Below are 18382 nucleotides of genomic sequence, written 5' to 3' on the forward strand. Positions count from 1 at the left end.
ACCCATGCACCTAGCGCGGGCGTGCCCCACTAGGGTCGACGGGGGAGGCCGCGCGCGTTAGCGGGCATGTTGGTCGGCGTGGTGGCGCCGAAGGAGGGCCATACGAGGACGCGACAACCCAGGGGACCCGTCAGTGGCTCTCGGGGACAACCATCATTGGGGTGAGGGGCTGACGATGGCGAGGATGAAGACCAAGGCTTCCAGGAAGTGAGAGATGCTGCTTGCATCCACAAAGGAGCTTATACCATGGGCTCTCAAGGGGAGATGAAGCGGCTCTCCCGCGCCGTGTTCACCGCTCGGCCAATGATAGCTGACCAACACCCATTGCATTGGTCACACGTGCCCATCACGTTCGATGTAGAGGATCATCCAGAGAGCACAACTGGCGTGGTGTCGCCCACGATCAACAACATTTTCATCCGCAATATGCTAGTGGATGGGGGCGATGGGCTCAACCTCATCTCCGCCAAGCTGATAGACAAGCTCCAGATCGCTCCGGAGCAGCTTCTACCTAGTAGCCCATTCCGACAAGATTTTTGGAGGAAGTTATTCACAAGATGATCAGTCACAAAGACAAACAAGGATAAGAGGAAGTGTTAGGATTTATTTAATAAACACGAGTTTAATGGTTTACTTGTAATTAGCACACACAGTTGGTCGCATTACAACCGTCGCGACTCTCCCACGCTCCCACGATCGGACATGACTGTTACTCTCGTCCCTTCCCCTTGTCCTAAGGGCATGTACAATGGTGATGACTCAGCCGTCTGTAAGGGATAGTTATAGGTGATTTTGGTGATGTGGAGAAAAGAGAATGAGCAGAGAGAGGAAGGCTATCTGTAAAATTATAGACAGTCTGTAGCCTTATTACAGATGAATTACAGACATCATTTTTGTTGTTGTATGAAGAGTGTCTATAACTTATATTCACACATGATTATGGCTAAAAATAGATAGCTTACAGACAAACCATTGTAGACACTGTCTATACTATTATCTATATATATATGACATGGAGTGCTATTACCATTGTACATGCCGTGAGATTATTGATGGAATATAACATAGTTCATTCCTTCATTTGCTTTAACTTACAACAGTGAACAGTCTCTGCCGCGCAAGACAAATAGCCGGTTGTTTCTTTCTTTCGATTGCTGAGGATCCATTATCGTTTAGGAGTTTTTTGTGTGTTCTCTCGTGACATGGTGTGGTTTGTGGGAAGTGTTAATGGACAAATAAAAATGTACTGCAGCGCAACAGTGCAAATATAAAGTTTGTCGCGGAAAATAGTCGGCAGTGAGAAATCCCAAGTTAATAAAAAAAACCTTTTCCAAATGCCATGAAAAATAAATGAGACGTAGAACAGACCAAACCGTCGGTGGTTGTGGTGGTCAGGGTCTGGTGTCCCACCATCTATGACGCGCGTAGAGGATGTGACACTTCTTCGTTGGCGGCCCACACTAGACGTAGGATGCGCCCAGCTCTATCTTCACCCATGCCATGTGTCCTCTGGACCATAGTTTTAAAACCTGAACCGGTGACTAAACCGGTGAGGCTGTCGGTTCAGGTTTTTATCGGTCAGATCACTGGTTCACCGGTTCACTATCTGGTTTTTTAAGACATAGATTAGTATATTTTTTACGTATAAATGCCGCAATAAATAAATATTTATATATGTAAAAATATTTTAAACCTTCAATTTAATATAATAATTTACATAATAACATAACAAATTAGTAAGCAGCTGAGCACCAACTTTTTAACTTTGCAATGTCCGAAACAGCTAAGTAGGTACACACATGTATGCAATTTTACATACAGCAAATCTGTTAACCATCCAACACATAGCTGTTTTTTTTACATTTTTGAGGGGAAGCCAGCAGACAGCTAACACGCATGTGTGCCATGGAGCACAAAGTTGGAAGCATGAAACCTATCAGGTGTTGAGGTGGTTCATTTTTTTTGGTGCCACCGTGTACGTGCGTTTTTTTTGAAACTATAAATATATTAGCAAGCAAGCCGCCTCATTAAAAACCTTCCAGTCCCCTTCGGTACCCTGGTAAGGAAAAGAGCGCGTAAAAAACTTGCTGCTCATAGATCAAATCATAGTTACATCGTTTAGGAGCTTGTCTAATAGGAAACTAGGGGGCTCATCGTCCCAGTTACAAGCAATTTTATGCTGAAAGCTATACTTGGCTATTTCATGTGCTACTTGATTTGCATCCCTAGGACAAAATATGAATTGAACCTCCCCAATATTGGATGCTATATCGATGCAGTCAGCAAAGATAGCAGAAGATTCATTCCACCATCTATTTTCACCTGTAAGCGCTTGGATTGTTTCAGCCGAGTCAGATTCAACCATGACGTGATGACAGCCCATCTCTTCAACCATTTTCAGTCCTTCACGGAGCGCCATTGCTTCAGCCATCGCCGCAGTCTGGACATGCGGTAATAGCTCACATTTTGCATGCACAAAGGTTCCCATGAAATCACGAAGGACAGCTCCCGTTGCCCCTAATTTCTCCTCCAGAACAAACGATGCATCGACGTTAAGTTTCAGTGTACGGGGTGGAGGTCTGATCCACTTGCCCGTCCCTGCAGGGGCTTTCTTTTCAGCCTTCATCGCGTTTGCAGTTATCGCCAGAATGGACATTTTGCACTTGAGTAATGGTGGAACTTCCTCATTGTGCGTTCGACGGCGTCGGATCCACCAAAGATACCAGGCTGATACACAGATAGTTTCTTTTAGTTTAACAAATTCGAACCCAGGGAGAGTGTTACCATTCTGTCGAAGTAAGTACTCCAGCACCGCTGATCCCGCTCTGTCCATGGAAGTTGCTTCATTAATGATGTTCTCCAAACCGAGACTTTGCCACAATTCTTTGGCCGTAGGACATTTGAAAAGAAGATGCATAATGTCCTCTGGCCCCTGATGGCAGATCGGACACTCTCCAGACGTGCCAATATGTCTGTTAATTAAGATACTCTTTAGAGGAAGGATTCCATGAAGAGCTCTCCACATAAAAAGAACTTGTGTCTGCTCTATGCATAATAGAAACGCAGCTCAACTGGTAGGGAAGTTGAAGTACGACACGGGTTCCATTCCTGTCCCAGTCAGTAATTTTTCTCGTGGGCGGCAAGCGGTTGGATCGTCGAGTCGTTAGGGTCGTTTTTCTCCTGAAACCGCCGACCCAGCCGCGGTCTCACCGGTGTTATCTGGATCGCATGCGCGTACGGTCCAGTGCGCTTAACACTCTAGTGGAGGATCTGGTTCGTAATTTTTCTTGCGCGCGGCAAGCGGTTGGACCGTCGAGTTGTTAGGGCCGGTCGAGCCACGGTCCCACCGGTTTTATCTGAGTCGCATGCGCGTACGGTCCAGTGCGCTCAACACTCTAGTGGAGGGTCTGGTTCGTAATTTTTCTCGCGCGCGGCAAGCGGTTGGACCATCGAGTTGTTAGGGCCGGTTTTCTCCTAAAACCGCCGGTCGATCCGCGGTCCAACCGGTTTTATCTGGGTCGCATGCGCGTACGGTCCAGTGCGCTTAATACTTCCGTGGAGGGTCTGGTTCCGGTTCAACCGACGGTCCGCTCCGGTTTTTAAAACTATGCTCCGGACCGGGCAGATAGATGCGGTTAGTGAGAGATGTCCGTTTCCACATGTGCATGGAGTGGACCATCGCCACCCCCAGGTTCTTTGTTGGTGTGGCTAACGTCTGGGTCCACATGGCCGCCCCGGCGAGGTCGCCCCACCCGTCCATTACTGGCTCATGTGAGCAGCGTTTGCGATGTAGCTGGACGCTAATCACCAACCACACCGAAAAGTACTCTACTCCGTGCCAAAACATGCAGCCTCTATATGTACGTACACGTATACTGGTGAGCTGGAAATCGTAAAGTAGTGGATTATTAAGGAGTAGAACCAAAATAATCTACTCTTTTTTTTGCGAATTAAAATAATCTACTTCTTAATGTGTACATGTCGAGCTGTTAGGGCTGGTTTTCTCTTGAAACCGCCGGTCGAGCCGCGGTCCCACCGGTTTTATCTGGGTCGCATGCGCGTACGGTCCAGTGCGCTTAAGAGATCAGTCGATGGTCTGGTTCCGGTTTTGTCCGGTTCAACCGGCGGTCCGCTCCGGTTTTTAAAACTATGCTCCGGACCGAGCAGATAAATGCAGTTAGTGAGAGATGTCCCTTTCCACATGTGCATGGAGTGTACCACCGCCACCCCTCAGGTTCTTTGTTGGTGTGGTTAACGTCTGGGCCCACATGGCCGCCCCGGCGAGGTTGCCCCATCCATCCATTACTGGCTCATGTGAGCAGCGTTTGCGATGTAGCTGGACGCTAGTCACCAAGCACACCGAAAAGTACTCTCCTCCGTGCCAAAATATGCAGCCTCTATATGTACGTACACGTATACTGGTGAGCTGGAAATCGTAAAGTAGTGGATTATTGAGTAGAACCAAAATAATCTACTCCTTTTTTGCGAATTAAAATAATCTACTCCTTAATGTTGTACATGTCGAGCTGTTAGGGCTGGTTTTCTGCTGAAACCGCCGGTCGAGCCGCGGTCCCACCGGTTTTATCTGGGTCGCATGCGCGTACGGTCCAGTGCGCTTAAGAGACCAGTGGATGGTCTGGTTCTGGTTTTTTCCGGTTCAACCGGCGGTCCGCTCCGGTTTTTAAAACTATGCTCCAGACCGGGCAGATAGATGCAGTTAGTGAGAGATGTCCCTTTCCACATGTGCATGGAGTGTACCACCGCCACCCCTCAGGTTCTTTGTTGGTGTGGCTAACGTCTGGGCCCACATGGCCGCCCCGGCGAGGTTGCCCCATCCATCCATTACTGGCTCATGTGAGCAGCGTTTGCGATGTAGCTGGACGCTAGTCACCAACCACACCGAAAAGTACTCTACTCCATGCCAAAACATGCAGCCTCTATATGTACCTACACGTATACTGGTGAGTTGGAAATCGTAAAGTAGTGGATTATTAAGGAGTAGAACCAAAATAATATACTCCTTAATGTTGTACATGTATACGATATTTTGATGGTATGGTGATCGTAACTAGGGGAAAGAGAAAACCTTTTCAAATGGAAAAGTTAAGACGCAGAACGGACCAAAACGTCGGTGGTTGTGGTGGCCAGTGCCTAGTGTGCCATGGTGGAGCCGCATACCACCACCTGTTATAGTGAGTGTACGGGATGCAACACCTCCTCTCCAATGAGGACACATGACTCTCATCACCTTGCGCCACGTGTCCCTGGACCGAAGCCAGAGGTGCCCCTTTCCACGTGTGCATTTCAGAGACCACCACCCCCATCCTCGTGGTTCTTCTTTTATGTCCTTAGAACCACATGCCAGCCCAAGCGAGGTCGCCTGGTCAAATGAATGGCGAGGCGCTCACCGGCTCAAGGACCGCACCCTTCACTGGTGCTATTGAATAGAGCCTACGTAACGTTTCTGACGCAAACACTTGGAGTTTGACCCATCCGAAATGGCCAAATGGGTTGTACACTCGGAGCCAAAAACTCCAGCCTCTATACGCACGTACACGTATACCCATGAGCTGGAAATCGTATGGTAGCGGGTTATTAAGGAGTAGAGCTAGAAAATACAACAGCGGAAGCAAATTAATGCCTTAAATGGTCGAGATATATCTCTATATCTCGACCAATTAATGCATTAATGTATTAAAAAAAATACAGCAGCGGAAGCAAATTAATGCATTAAATGGTCGATATATATCTCAACTAATTAATGCATTAATGTATTTTAAATAATTGATGCAATAAGAAATAGGCTCAAGGAAAATCGTAGTATATCGAATTAAGAAGTAGAGCCATAAATACAGTGGAAGCAAATTAAATGGTGGAGATATGCTGGATATACGAGATTTAGTAGTACTAGTACTAATTTTAATTGGTAATAATGAACAGCTCACAGGAATTAATGCGAAGAAGATTGTGCTATATTTCCAAATTTGACCTAGACAGAACCGAGTAGCATGGGCACCTGCAAAGGGCAAAAAGAGAAATCATATGTTAGGAAGGAATTATAAAAGTGAAGATTATTTGGAGTAGACTGGCCAGGAGGAGACAAAACTAGGTAGCACACGACGAAGCATACATTTACTCCAGCCCCTATGTTTTTTAATTTTTATTTTTGACTCCTCTCACAAATGAATTTTACACTTTAGGCCTCAGTATATATTATTATTCTTGTTGCTAGAATTTGTCCCTCGTTTGGTTCTCTTAAATATGCAAGCCATATATCATTTTTTAAATCTTTGTTAAACAACCTGAAATCATTAGTTAGAATATTTGCATTTTTACCGAGTTAATTATAGAGTAAAAGGCATAACAACGATAGCAATTAAACTCCAAAAAGAGCATATAGTGGAAAATTATGCTAGATATTACATAATAGGGATGGAATATGATCAAGTTAAATTCATTTGGCAAAAACATAGGGACCTGGGATTCAAGAACCAATAATGATCATGGGTTTGCATCATATTTTTTCCACAAGTAAAGAAAATCATTTACAATTCAATGGTGCATTTGTATGAACTAACACAACCATATATTACATCATGAGTCTAGCTTAATGGAAAGAAAGAAGCACATGGAATTCCACTACAAGAACAATGTTTTCGAATTTGTACATTAATCGATTCAAGAGTCAAGACATGTGGCAACCGATCACGTACCTCATAGGCTCATAGACACCTGGCAGGCAAGACGACAACGATGCGAAGAAACCACGTGGACGATCACTCGAAATTGACTATAAATAGTTGCTCCAATGAAAGATCTTTTGCTAAAACGTAAGAGTGTTTGCACAGTTTGTCGGCTAGAAACTAGGCCCTGCAACTTAAGAGAACACATTGCTAAATGGCGATGGATGGGGATAGCATCAAAGCTATACAAGAAAGTATACGGCTTAACTCAGATCTAAGCCATGAAACTCTATATATACGATTGAGAAGATCTGATGGAGGAAGTTCGGCTAATTTCAAAGGTATTTATTTTACTTGTTTCAGAATTTTCTTCTTTTTGTCAGATCCCCCACAAATACATGACCATCGACCCAATAGATCTCGCTAACATGAACGCAAATAAAATTCCCCTTCCTCGTCTCCCATGAGGGACACCATCAAAGTAGGATACTTTTCTTAATTTAGATCTCCCACACAAAGAAATTTCCAATTAACAGACACTTGTGAATTCGACATCAGCGCATGCGTGTGGGATGTACCTTCTCAGGTTTCTCTGTATATTTATCGGTCGTTGTTAATTCATCGCGTCCTCTCTTGGATCTCTCTTCCTCTTTCTTCGTGTTTCTATCTTTTCATGTCCTCTATGTTTGTCTTGTACTCTCGCCTTCTTTCTCATCAATCCCATCTTGTGTTAGACATCTAGAGGCGCGACACCCTGCTTCTGTTTGTCCCCGTTAGCTTATCGCATGGCTATCACGCTATCGTTAGCCAGCACACACATGGTCTGTCACACCATCAGTAGCTGCCTTAACCAAGCAAGCCACAAGTACTAAAGATGATGGTATTGGGTCCTAGATTTTGTGTGTGTGTGTGAAATAAACTTTGATCATTGGAGTTGAAACTTGGGTATTTTGGTTGATTTTTCATGTGGAGTAAGGTTAAAAGTCAAAGGAAACTATGATTGGAAGTTGGCTAATCTTTTTTTGTTAAAGTTGATCATATTGAGTTTTCTCCTTTTTGTAGAGCAGGAACACTCAACTCTCAAACTGAAATTTGAAATATATCAATTTCAAAGTTTAAACATGTCTTCGTTTTCGAATTTGATAGACAAAGCTCGTAGTGGGCTGGTAAAAGTGGTAGCGACGGGTCATTATGACAAGGGGCAGAGGTTGCCGGAACCGGTAGTGCGCGTAGCACGCACCCATAAATTAGTCACATTTTCTTACATATTCGGCTCGCCATTTCCGTCCATATTTCAACCTCATCTCTCACACGTCAAGCTCATTGTTTCATTCCCATAAATCCGCCCCCTCCCTCACTTATCATATTTTCCATTTTTCGGCCCATATACTAGTTCCCATTTCACATATTATGCTTGTTGGTTCCGGCCCATGAAACCGTCCTCTCCCTAACATGCTCTCCATTTTCCCGCCAACAAATCAGCTCCCACCGGTGTCGCCCTCATATATCATAATCGCCATTTCCCTTGTCCATAATCAACATCACACATTCTACTCTCCATTTCCCCGCCCATCAGTCCCCTCCTCTCACAGTCACATATCATGCTCGCCTTTTCCGGCGCATAAATCGCACCCACCACCCTCTCCCCCATTCATAGAGTTTGCTCCTCATTTCCTTATGGATGTAGAAGAAAAAAAAAACTGAAACCTTAGGACAGAATTTCCTAGCACAACTAGGGTCAAACTGTCACGATCGATCCCTGGGAAATGAAATTCCTGTGAAGTCCAGGGCACTCTGCAAAAAATCATCCCCGTTTACTCCTATAAAAAGCCCCCATACCCCATACCCCATCACTCGAATTACGATTCACATTTCGGTCCCTCTCCTTGGCCCCCACCCGTTTGAAGCCCCCCTCCGCCGCTCCCCATTTGGTTTTCGTCCACCACCAGGTGGTGGTGGTGATTTCCTCTCACTCTAGCCATGGCGAAGAGCTCGCGCTCTTCTCCTCCGCCGGCAGCCGCGGGAGAGGGCAGTAGCAAGAAGTGGGTCGGGTGGGAGGAGGAAGTCCTGCTGGACGGCAATGGGAATCGCCTGGTGTGCTACTATCTCCGCCGCGCGCGGCCTCGCGACGGCGACTTCGACGGCGAGGTCGAGAGGGATCCAGCGGTGAACGGGAAGTTCTGGGGCGTGGGGAGCATGGAGTACTCGGCGCACCCCAAGTTCCTGCGGTCTATCCAGGCGGCGGTGGCCCAGTCGCCGGGGCCGTCGAGGGCTGCAATGGTGGAGATGGAGTGCCGCCAGCTGAGGTGTAAGACCAGGAGGGAGGTCATGGACTGGCTCACTTCGCTCGTCGCAGGTAGCCAGCGTTCTTCTTCTCTTCTCTGTTCCATTCCTTTCCTGGGTGCTGACGTGACTGGTGAATGGTTTTAGTGCAAGGCTGCAAGCTAGTGTTTGTACTGAGTCATCGCTCCGGCGATCGATATGAATATGGTTCGTATTAGGGAAGTTTACGTCTTGAACGCAAGATCCCATCTTTTTTCTCATGTTTCTACTGTCTGGTTAGCATAATTTGTTTTTTTTTGGGGAACTTTTTGGTGTTTATTGCGCTGCTGTCTACAACTATATCCAGGTCCGTTTCTTCTTCTGTTCAGTCATGTTTTTGTCTCGTGTTAGCACCGACACGCGAGACACTGCTCTCCTTGTGTCCCCTGATCAGCAGTATCTGCCTATCTGGGTTATCCCTCGTTTGATGTTCGGTGAAATACCTTTGGGTTTATTTTTCCCCTTCTTATTATGTCAGTTATTACTATGAAACAATAGATCTGCCCCGGTTTTTGGTGTATGACAAAGTAGATCTGATGTATTCATCATATCATGTTGGGCGGATACACTGGGTTTATGTTATTTTCCTTCTTATTATGTTTTTTATTACTGTGACAGAATAAATCTGCTCTGGTGTTTGGTCTATGACACAGTAGATCTATCTGATTATTCCTCGTAAGAGGTTTAATTAGATGAAAACAGTGGGTTTCCCCTACCATAAAGTTGTCAAAAAAATTACAGTGGGTTTATGTTATTTTCCTTCTTTTGTTGGTTATTAATATGGCACAATAAATCTGCTCTAGCGTTTGGTCTGATCTGATGTTTGGTCTAGGGATATGGATCTGATTTTTTTTTTGGTAGCGAAGGAATTTAATTACGTTTTCGAAATATATACTTTTTACACGATGAGTGGAGACTGAATACCATGCAGGGACGTGCGCGACACAATGCTCTCCTTGTGTTCCCTTATTAGCCCTATCTATCTACCATTTTGGGTTGTGTTACAGTATGTGTTTATCTCCTTTCTTCTGTAGGATGACAAATAAGTTGGCAGATGCATATCAAATTTCAGCGGCTTAAACACCATTCCTTCCTGGCTTCCTTGTTAGATGTTCAGTTAATACATTGGGTTTATGTATTTGTTTCTTACTATGACATAACAGATCTGATCCGATGTTTTGGTCTAGGGACACGAGCGCTAAAATACCTTCTGTTTTCGGGGATGAAATAATTTCCTTTTCAAGAATGGATTAATTTCCTTTTCGAGGATGCATGAGTGGAGCCTGACTTTCTTTCTTTAAAAACCATTTGTGCAGATAATCCGTATAGAACCTCTACGTCGGCTAATACATCTGATGGATGTTCTGTTGTTGACCATGATGGTGGTAGCTCCGCGTCCATGGTATGATGATTTCACTATGTTTTTCCTCTATCTATCCTGTTGCTGAGGATTGCTTCCTCATAACTTACGAGGTTAATTTTTGTTGTTTATCCAGGATGCCGGCCCTATAACATTTACTGGAAACAACCCAGAAGGCTTTGCATGGTTAGGTCCTCTGCCGCACTTGGATCAATGGCGGAAGCGTTACACATCCTTTTACCGCAACGGAATGAGAATTTCGGTACGTTCTTGGGTCATCCGCACATAAGCCTTCTTTTTTTTTTGGCTTCGAAGGATATGCAGCTTGGTTTACAAATTGTCGGCTGCTACCTTTGCAGGTTCATGATTTTATTTACATCCAACAAGGCGTAGAAGGGACAGAGAGCTATGTTGCTTACGTGGAAGATCTGTATGAAGACGGCAGCGAAAACAAGATGGTCGTGGCACGTTGGCTGGAGAAACCCGGCGATGACCAAACTCTTGCAATGCCCCCGGATGTTCATGACAGGGAGGTTTTCTTCTCCTATGGGCTGCAGGATGTCGGAGTGAATTGGGTAGAGGGACTGGCTCCGGTCCTGAATGACCAGCATTTTGAGTGGTTCCAGAGAAACGAAGAAGAGCACAGCAAATGGAAACCCTACCTATGCCAGCGGCAGATCGTGGGAAGCACTCTCGAGCCCTTTAACATCGCAAATCTTCAAGGGTATGCAAACCAGGAGATTGTTCAGGCACTCTTTAGGGCACCCTCTTCCATGGTGCACTCCACGGAACCTAGCACAGATAAAACTGATGCGGGGCAGAAGAGGAAGCACGACGAAATCAGTGAAGACCAGCTCGTCCAAAACCCAGCTGCCCCGGGTAATGTCAATGGTGATCGGGGCGTCGAAACCCATACTGCCCTTACTGTTATCGACACCGTGCAGAAGCTCCCACCATGCAATGCAACAAATGATCAGATTGTCGCAAAGGATGCTCCAGAAAATGTTGCTATCAACAATCAGACCGTGCAGAAGCTCCCACAGTGTCATGCAGCCAATGACCAGACCGTGCAGAAGCTCCCACAGTGTCATGCAGCCAATGACCAGATCGTGCAGAAGCTCCCTCGACAAAATGTTACCAGTAAACAGACCGGCAAAAACAATGATCATGTCAATGCACCAAAGACTGGGACTGTGGAGAACAAGCCTTCGCGCAATGCAGCCCATGCGCAGGCCATGGTGAAGCTCCATCCATCAGGTGGGTCTGCTTCTGGTTCTGGCTTGCTTCAGAGTGTTGTGAAGCCCAATGCAAATGAACTTTTCGACATCGGTTGCCGTATTGAAGCCCTGTCCCAGGACAGCGGCATCAGGGGCTGTTGGTTCATAGGTGTGATAGTAAAGAAGAAGCGCAAGGACGATATCATTCAAATCAAGGTCAAGTACCAAGATATCCTTCACGCCGAAGGGAGAGGACATCTCAAGGTTGGTTTATTATTTCTGTCTCGCATTGCAGTGCTTTCTTCTGTAATTAATCAAATGGGTTGATGCAGTCTGAGTTAGAAATTAGTATTAACCTGGCATTGGCTTTCTTTTGCAGGAATGGCTTAAACTGCAAAGAACTGCTCTACCTGACCGGCTGGGCATACGCCTTACTGGGAGACCGATGATTCGGCCCTTTCCTTCAGATTTGCCCAATACCCCATGTCCGGTGACCGCTGGGACAGTTGTCGACGTACGGAGGCCAGACGGATGGTGGGAGGGGATCGTGTTGGAGCCGAAAACTGTCGGCCGTGTAAGAGTATATTTCCCAGGTGACTACTACTTCTGTTTGTCATGTGATCTTATTTCCCTTGTACTCCTCTAGTATTCCGCTTTTTAGCACAACGTTTTCATGTTTTTCAAAATTTACAGGACAGAGGATAGTTAGGGAGATCCTCGAGGGGGACCTGCGGCGCTCATTTGAGTGGGTTGGTGAAAGATGGCTCAGTTTTATGCCAAGAAAAGATGTCGCGGATCGATTGCCGCCTCCTGATGTAATGAAAAATCAAGTTGGGCCAGAACTAGATATGCAGAAGGGGGCAAGCATGCTATCCAGCATGGGTGCTGCAAGACATGCTAATCAATCCGCGGGGAAGATAATCCTTAAGGGACTCAAGGGTGAGCGATCTGCAAAACCAGTACCTCCAATAGCAATCCTGGAATCAATGCAGGTTGGTGGCATATCTTCAAAGCCAGCGGCGCAGAACACCAGCAGCCAGCAATCTACTCACAAGGCTGAAGGCATATCGGCAGAAGTGGCGGCGCCTAGGGCAAGGCTGCAATCAAGGGAGAAAGTTGAGTATGTAGCTGCAAAGCCAGCTGCGCAGAAAACGATCCTCCATTGCTCCATTGAGGAGAGTCAGGAGGGAGGTGGCATTTCTGTTGCTGACGGTGCACTCCCTGATGCCAAGCGTCCTAGAGTTGATCTTACAAATTTTTTGAAGTCTGAAAATGTGCTGAAGTGGGCTGAACGTAAGGCTAGAGGATCTGGTCCCCTAATGGGGTATTCTGACGGAAGCAGCCAGGCAAGCAACTCTGCCCTGAATGGAGGTACTGAGCCGGTGAATTCAGTGACTGTCAAAGAGGAATGCAAGAACAATGAACAGGCTCCTGCCAGCACAAAGCCACCAACGATCGACCTGTCAGATGGTGAATGAAACCAGTAGCAGGATATGAAGGCTGAGCTTTACTTTTGATTCATGCATGAATTCCATTTCTCAAGACTTTGCGCATTGCCATCTTGATGTACTGCTCTTTAAATCCCTTCCAGACAGAGTGGTGTTTGTACTCTGTAGAATAAATTGAGAAACTCGTCTCATAATCTGTTCTTCTCCTCAACTTTGGTGTTTACCTATCGTTACATTATGTAGATGGTGCTGTCTGTGACGAAGAAATCCGGGCATGTAGAGTAGGTTGTTGGCTTGGTGTTGGTGGTGCAGCACAAACTGGGCAACAGATTCAGGAATCTGATCCTGGAAACCATCATGCAGGTTGAGACCAGTTTCACTGTCTAGAGGCCAAATCCTATTTTTACTTCACTGCGTCGCTGCTTTTCTTCTTGCATAATTTCCTGATTAAACTGGCAGGTCAAACTAGCCGGCTAGTTAATCCGGTGGCCTACAACGCATAAATTAGGTGTGTATGCAAGGCTGGAAAAGTCCAGTGAATACAGAAAAGCATGGAGATGTTCACATAGATTAACGTATATGTCGCAGCTTTTTACAGGTCCTTCGGTGACAAATCTATGCATTCCATCTCTTGTTTGAACACTGAAATATTACTACCGCTACCCCTTGCTGCATATATGATTCTATAGTTTCAGACAGACAGTAAACTATTGCTAATGCGGCAACGAATGAAAATGCATAAAGGTAAACTGTCAAGTACAAGCTATAGCCTGGAAGAAGACTGAAAAGCATAAGTTAATACCGAGAGCATATGTTTTCAGGCCCTACCTGGACTTGAAAGGCGAAGAACACAAGGCAAAGGAAATCTGGGAAGCAGAATCTGATTCCGACAACGCACATCGTGCCCACAGTGGAACAGAGAACCGGATGGCCATAAAGAGGCTCTTAGGCCACGCTAATTCCATACTGTCTGCACCTAAGGTTCTTGCTTTCCTTGCAACTTTTCCCCCAGACCCTGAAGCTTTCTCCGGTCAGTCGACACCGCCGCGCCTCTGCCCGGGAAGAGCAGCCTCATCGTCTTCATGGAGTATAGGGTAATGGCCGATCCCTTCTCGTGTGTACATATGAGCAGCTTGCAGCCTGGAAGGCTGCAGGTTTGACAAGGTGTATGTTTTTCTGTCTACTGTCCTCAGCAGCAGTTCTACTACATGACCCTCAGGATGAGCATAGACTGCAACGGGTGCTACCAGAAGATCAGGAGGGCTCTGCTCCAGATGCAAGGTGCTACCTCCTACACACACACACACACTCTCTCTCTCTCTCTCTCTCTCTCTCTCTCTCTCTCTCTCTCAAACCTGTACCTTGGCCAGTACTGGTTTCACGCACCTGAAGTTGTCATCTGTCTTGTCTGGGTGTTGATCTGAATCAAATTTTGCAGAGCTGGAGAGCCACCTGATCGACCGAAAGCACGGCCGGGTGAGCGTGTGCGGAGCCTTCAGCCCGCAGGACGTGGCCATCAAGATCAGGAAGCGCACCAACCGGCGCGTCGAGATACTGGAGCTCAGGGAGGCCATGGGGCCACAGGCCGGCGACGAGCAGAACGCTGCGGCCCAGCATATGCCTTGAATCTCTCACCCGCCTCCCACGCTAGCTACTTGTGTTGCTGCTACCAGCACCTGGATGCTGCTGCTCTAGCTTCAGTACCTGAAACTCATCGACTGCCAAATGAAACCTACTTTTCAGAGGATTTAGTACCTCTCTTTTTATGTGCACGCTTATATATTCATGATTTGTAGATTCTTGTATGGGTTTTTCGAGTGAACTTCATCACTGAAGCACTGCTTAACCTTGATTTCTTGCTAACCAGCATCATCCAAGCCACAAACAGACATTCTGAATGTAAAAAAGATCTTTTGCATTATTATTATTAACACTCCAAGAAATGTAGACTATTCATGGTTTGCTGAATCAGGGTATCTACATCCAAGAAAGAAAGAGTATACAGTGTTGTCTGTGGCTATTCTACATCTTTAACATCTCGGCGGATTCTCCACACCATTATTAGTACTATCATCATGTTCCAATTGGAACCAGATAAATCACGGACGTGCAGGCAACACCTGTGAGGAACTTCTCCTTACAATGTTAGGCTCTCAGGGTCCTCCACAATCTTTGCAAACGTTTGGAGAAATGCTGCCAAATCAGCGCCATATATAATCCTGTGATCAGCAGTAACATTGACCTGAAAAGGCAATAAGAAACTTCGTTAGGAGCTGCGCTTGAAGGGAGTTCTGTTACTACCACCAAACAAAAGGATGTGGTTGTAACTGGAGGATTAAAGGTCTAACTGTGGTCTGTGGCATATACTGTGAAGTATGATCATGGAAAAGATTGACAAGAAACACACCATTTGTAGGTTAGTACTGAGAATGTACAGCCTCTAAGGAAATCAGGAGACACTCAGTATCCTTGATAGTTGCCACAAAACATACTCAAAATGTTAAAACTAATGAGGCCACACACTCAAAATGTGCTTGCAGTTTCGGAACCAGACCAACTGACCAAATTGTTAGATAAGCCAGCTCAGGCAAACAGAAAATCCTGTCAGCACCTCCGGGTAGCCAACCAAGTTTACATACTTATTGTGCTCTAACATTATATATGATATGATGTAGTAATATACTTCAGCAACATGTGCTAGGTTCGCGCGCATTAATTTCAGTCGCATTCTTATGACACACTCCAAATTGTATCCAAATTAAACAACAGTCAGAGCGTCAATATATCCAAATTATAACTATGTGAAAAGCAGACTAACCAGCATTTCGTTTTTGATACTGAAGAAACCATCCTTATCAGCTTTCACAGTAGGTCTCGATGCTCCAACAGCCATGATAGCCCCCTGCATCAAGCCATTTACATGCAGTACTTAGTTCTTATGTCGCACAAAAGCAATTTTATCTGCATTGGTACTGACAGGTCAGCGATGAAAAAAAACTAACCTGACCAGGTGGAAGGATTGCATCAAATCTATCCACCCCAAACATACCCAGATTGGACAGCGAAAATGTCCCTATACATTAGCAGATCAGCATGTAAGCAGAGTGTCAATGAATACCAATTGTCAAAACACCAGAACACACGTTCTATACCTGAGCTGTACTCATTTGGTTGAAGCTGCTTCAAGCGCGTCTTCTTGAGCAGGGCTCTCCACTTTTGTGCAAGCAGATATATATCCACCTGCCATGTCAATTTTAGTTTAGAGCTTTTCAGCTGACTTACTCGGATGCTAAAAATGTTGCATTTCATCAGAAAAAACAACTAATGCAATAAGCTTGTACCTTATCAACATCCTCCAAGACAGGCGTAAGAAGGCCACCCTCGATGGCAACTGCCACCGCGATGTTGATACTACTGTTGTAACTGAAGCTCTTTCCATCCCTGCAGCTGGCATTCACAATTGGGTGCTGAGCGAGCGCCATGGCTACGGCTTTCGCTAGCAACAATGTCTTTGTGACCCCTTTCAACTTAACCTATCAAATCCATTTTAATCAACTGTCACCACACACATGAACACCTGGGCAGTATCACGAGGATTCAGCTATGCAATTCAATACTTTGTGGAAGGTTCATAGCAATGATACCTTTTCATAGAGCGCGTCAAGCTTATCAGTTGTGATGGCATACCCAACTCGGAATGTTGGCACTGACAAGCTCTCCACCATGTTCCTGCTCACCGCCGATTGCATGGATGTGAATGGTACCACTGTTGCGCCAGGCACCGGAGGCAGCACTACTGCTGGAGGCGCAGAGTAAACCGCAGGGGCTGGAGGTGGAGCAGCCTTTAGCTTTGGCTGGATGCCAGCGGCTGCCTCAACGTCAGCCGCCGTGATGCGGCCGTTCAGCCCGGTACCGGCGACCTTGGAGATGTCCACTCTGTGCTCCTTCGCGAGCTTCTTGGCATGAGGCGTGGCGATGCTTTTCGTCGGCGCGGCCACTGGCGCCGGAGCGGGAGACACGGTGGGTGGAGCCACGGCGGCGGCATGGGGAGGAGGGGGCTCTTCGCCCTGGGCTTTGGATAGGTCCTGGGCACGCGCCTGCGCGAGGGCGACATCCTCCTCGGACTCGGCGAGGAGGGCGATGGGGGCGCCGACGGGGGCGGTCCCGCCGGCCGGGACGAGGACGGCGGCGATGATGCCGTCGTGGAAGGTCTCCACATCCATGTCGGCCTTGTCGGACTCGACCACCACCACGGGGTCGCCCTTGGAGACGCGGTCTCCCTCGGCGGTCGTCCAGGAGACGATCCGGCCCTCCGTCATCGTCGAGCTCAGCGCAGGCATGAAGATCTCCCGCACCTTCGCCCGCACCACCGCCATGCGCCGCCTTCGAGGGGCCTGAACGTTCGTCGCACGGCGCGCGCGCCCCGGCACGGTGGAGACCGAGAGGGAGAGGGAAGCCATCGGCGTCATGGCCCACGGGTTGCGCCAATCACCCGACTAAATGAGTCAGCTTGTCGTGGTAAACTTCGAGATGCGAAGGAGCTTGCCGCAGCGGCGAGCCTGCAGGACGGGGCCGGGAGGACGTGGGCGGAAAATAATGTGGCGGAATCCGGCGAGCGCGGCGGCGGCGGCGGCGGCGCAGTGAAGGGGAAAGGAAATGTTATTCGGTGAAGGATACCGCCCACCAACCGGAAGGTGCGACTGTGCCGGTTAGTTCCGTAATTCGTGGACTCTATTGTTGCCGTCCGATCAAGATATCTGGTCCACACAGCAACAAAATCCGGCCGTTCGATGGAACTTTCACGGCTCTCTTTGTGGTCGCCTGATCGGTAACTTCTTCGCGCCGTCTACCGTCTCCGTCACAGTTGTTGAGTCGGGTATCTCACCCGTTTGTCCTCGACAAAAGATCACATCATTAGAGCAAACAGATAATTTACATCATACGATGCATTTTTTTTGCTTTTTTTTTGTTTTTACATCATCTGTTTTTTCTTAAAACTTAGATGAAGTAAAATACATTACCTCTCCTTTAAAAATTCTCCAGCTGTACTATCTCCGTCTAAAAATAGTTGTCTTAATTTTGTCAAGATATAAATGTATTTAGACATATTTTAAATCTAAACTTCGACACATAATTTGAAGTAAAATCTAAACTTCGACACATAATTGAACTGTCCATTGATCCATAGATCGATACAGATAGTTCATACAACCATAGCTCGACACATGAACGCTGCAGACACTAGTTTGACACTGACTCGACACTAGATAGTCGGCATCGACACTCGATCACCACTCAACAATATAGTCATCCCAGAAACCATCAACCTCAAATTCCTTGTCGACCTCGCGG

The 18382-nt window shown here is 46.6% G+C and overlaps 3 protein-coding genes across 4 annotated transcripts in view; 2 read left to right on the forward strand and 1 right to left on the reverse strand.

Annotated features, from left to right (window-relative positions):
* Window positions 1–13060, forward strand: part of LOC127303944 (uncharacterized) — a 58658-nt gene extending 45598 nt beyond the window's left edge. The window contains exons 4-6 of the mRNA XM_051334657.2: window positions 10725–11846; window positions 11962–12175; window positions 12276–13060. Of these exons, the coding sequence (XP_051190617.2) occupies window positions 10725–11846; window positions 11962–12175; window positions 12276–13060 (2121 nt within the window). The remainder of the gene's footprint in view (window positions 1–10724; window positions 11847–11961; window positions 12176–12275) is intronic.
* A 926-nt stretch (window positions 13061–13986) lies between these two features.
* Window positions 13987–14794, forward strand: LOC127303945 (heavy metal-associated isoprenylated plant protein 26). 2 transcript variants are annotated; one of them, XM_071820226.1, is made up of 3 exons: window positions 13987–14124; window positions 14224–14311; window positions 14469–14794. In XM_071820226.1, the coding sequence occupies exons 1-3, from the start codon at window positions 14113–14115 to the stop codon at window positions 14654–14656; spliced, it is 288 nt and encodes a 95-aa protein (XP_071676327.1). In that variant the 5' UTR covers window positions 13987–14112; the 3' UTR covers window positions 14657–14794. The 2 variants fall into 2 exon arrangements, with proteins under 2 accessions (XP_071676327.1, XP_071676328.1); XM_071820227.1 differs by having other exon boundaries at window positions 14227–14311.
* A 134-nt stretch (window positions 14795–14928) lies between these two features.
* On the reverse strand, window positions 14929–17737 carry LOC127301325 (dihydrolipoyllysine-residue acetyltransferase component 4 of pyruvate dehydrogenase complex, chloroplastic). Its single transcript, XM_051331544.1, has 6 exons — window positions 16675–17737; window positions 16372–16563; window positions 16183–16270; window positions 16033–16103; window positions 15849–15932; window positions 14929–15272 (listed from the first exon to the last, which is right to left on the reverse strand). Exons 1-6 carry the CDS (start codon window positions 17497–17499, stop codon window positions 15168–15170), a joined length of 1365 nt encoding a protein of 454 aa, XP_051187504.1. The 5' UTR covers window positions 17500–17737; the 3' UTR covers window positions 14929–15167.
* Window positions 17738–18382: the final 645 nt, after the last annotated feature.

The sequence above is a fragment of the Lolium perenne genome, chromosome 5, assembly GCF_019359855.2.
Source record: "Lolium perenne isolate Kyuss_39 chromosome 5, Kyuss_2.0, whole genome shotgun sequence".
In the NCBI taxonomy this organism is placed as follows: domain Eukaryota; kingdom Viridiplantae; phylum Streptophyta; class Magnoliopsida; order Poales; family Poaceae; genus Lolium; species Lolium perenne.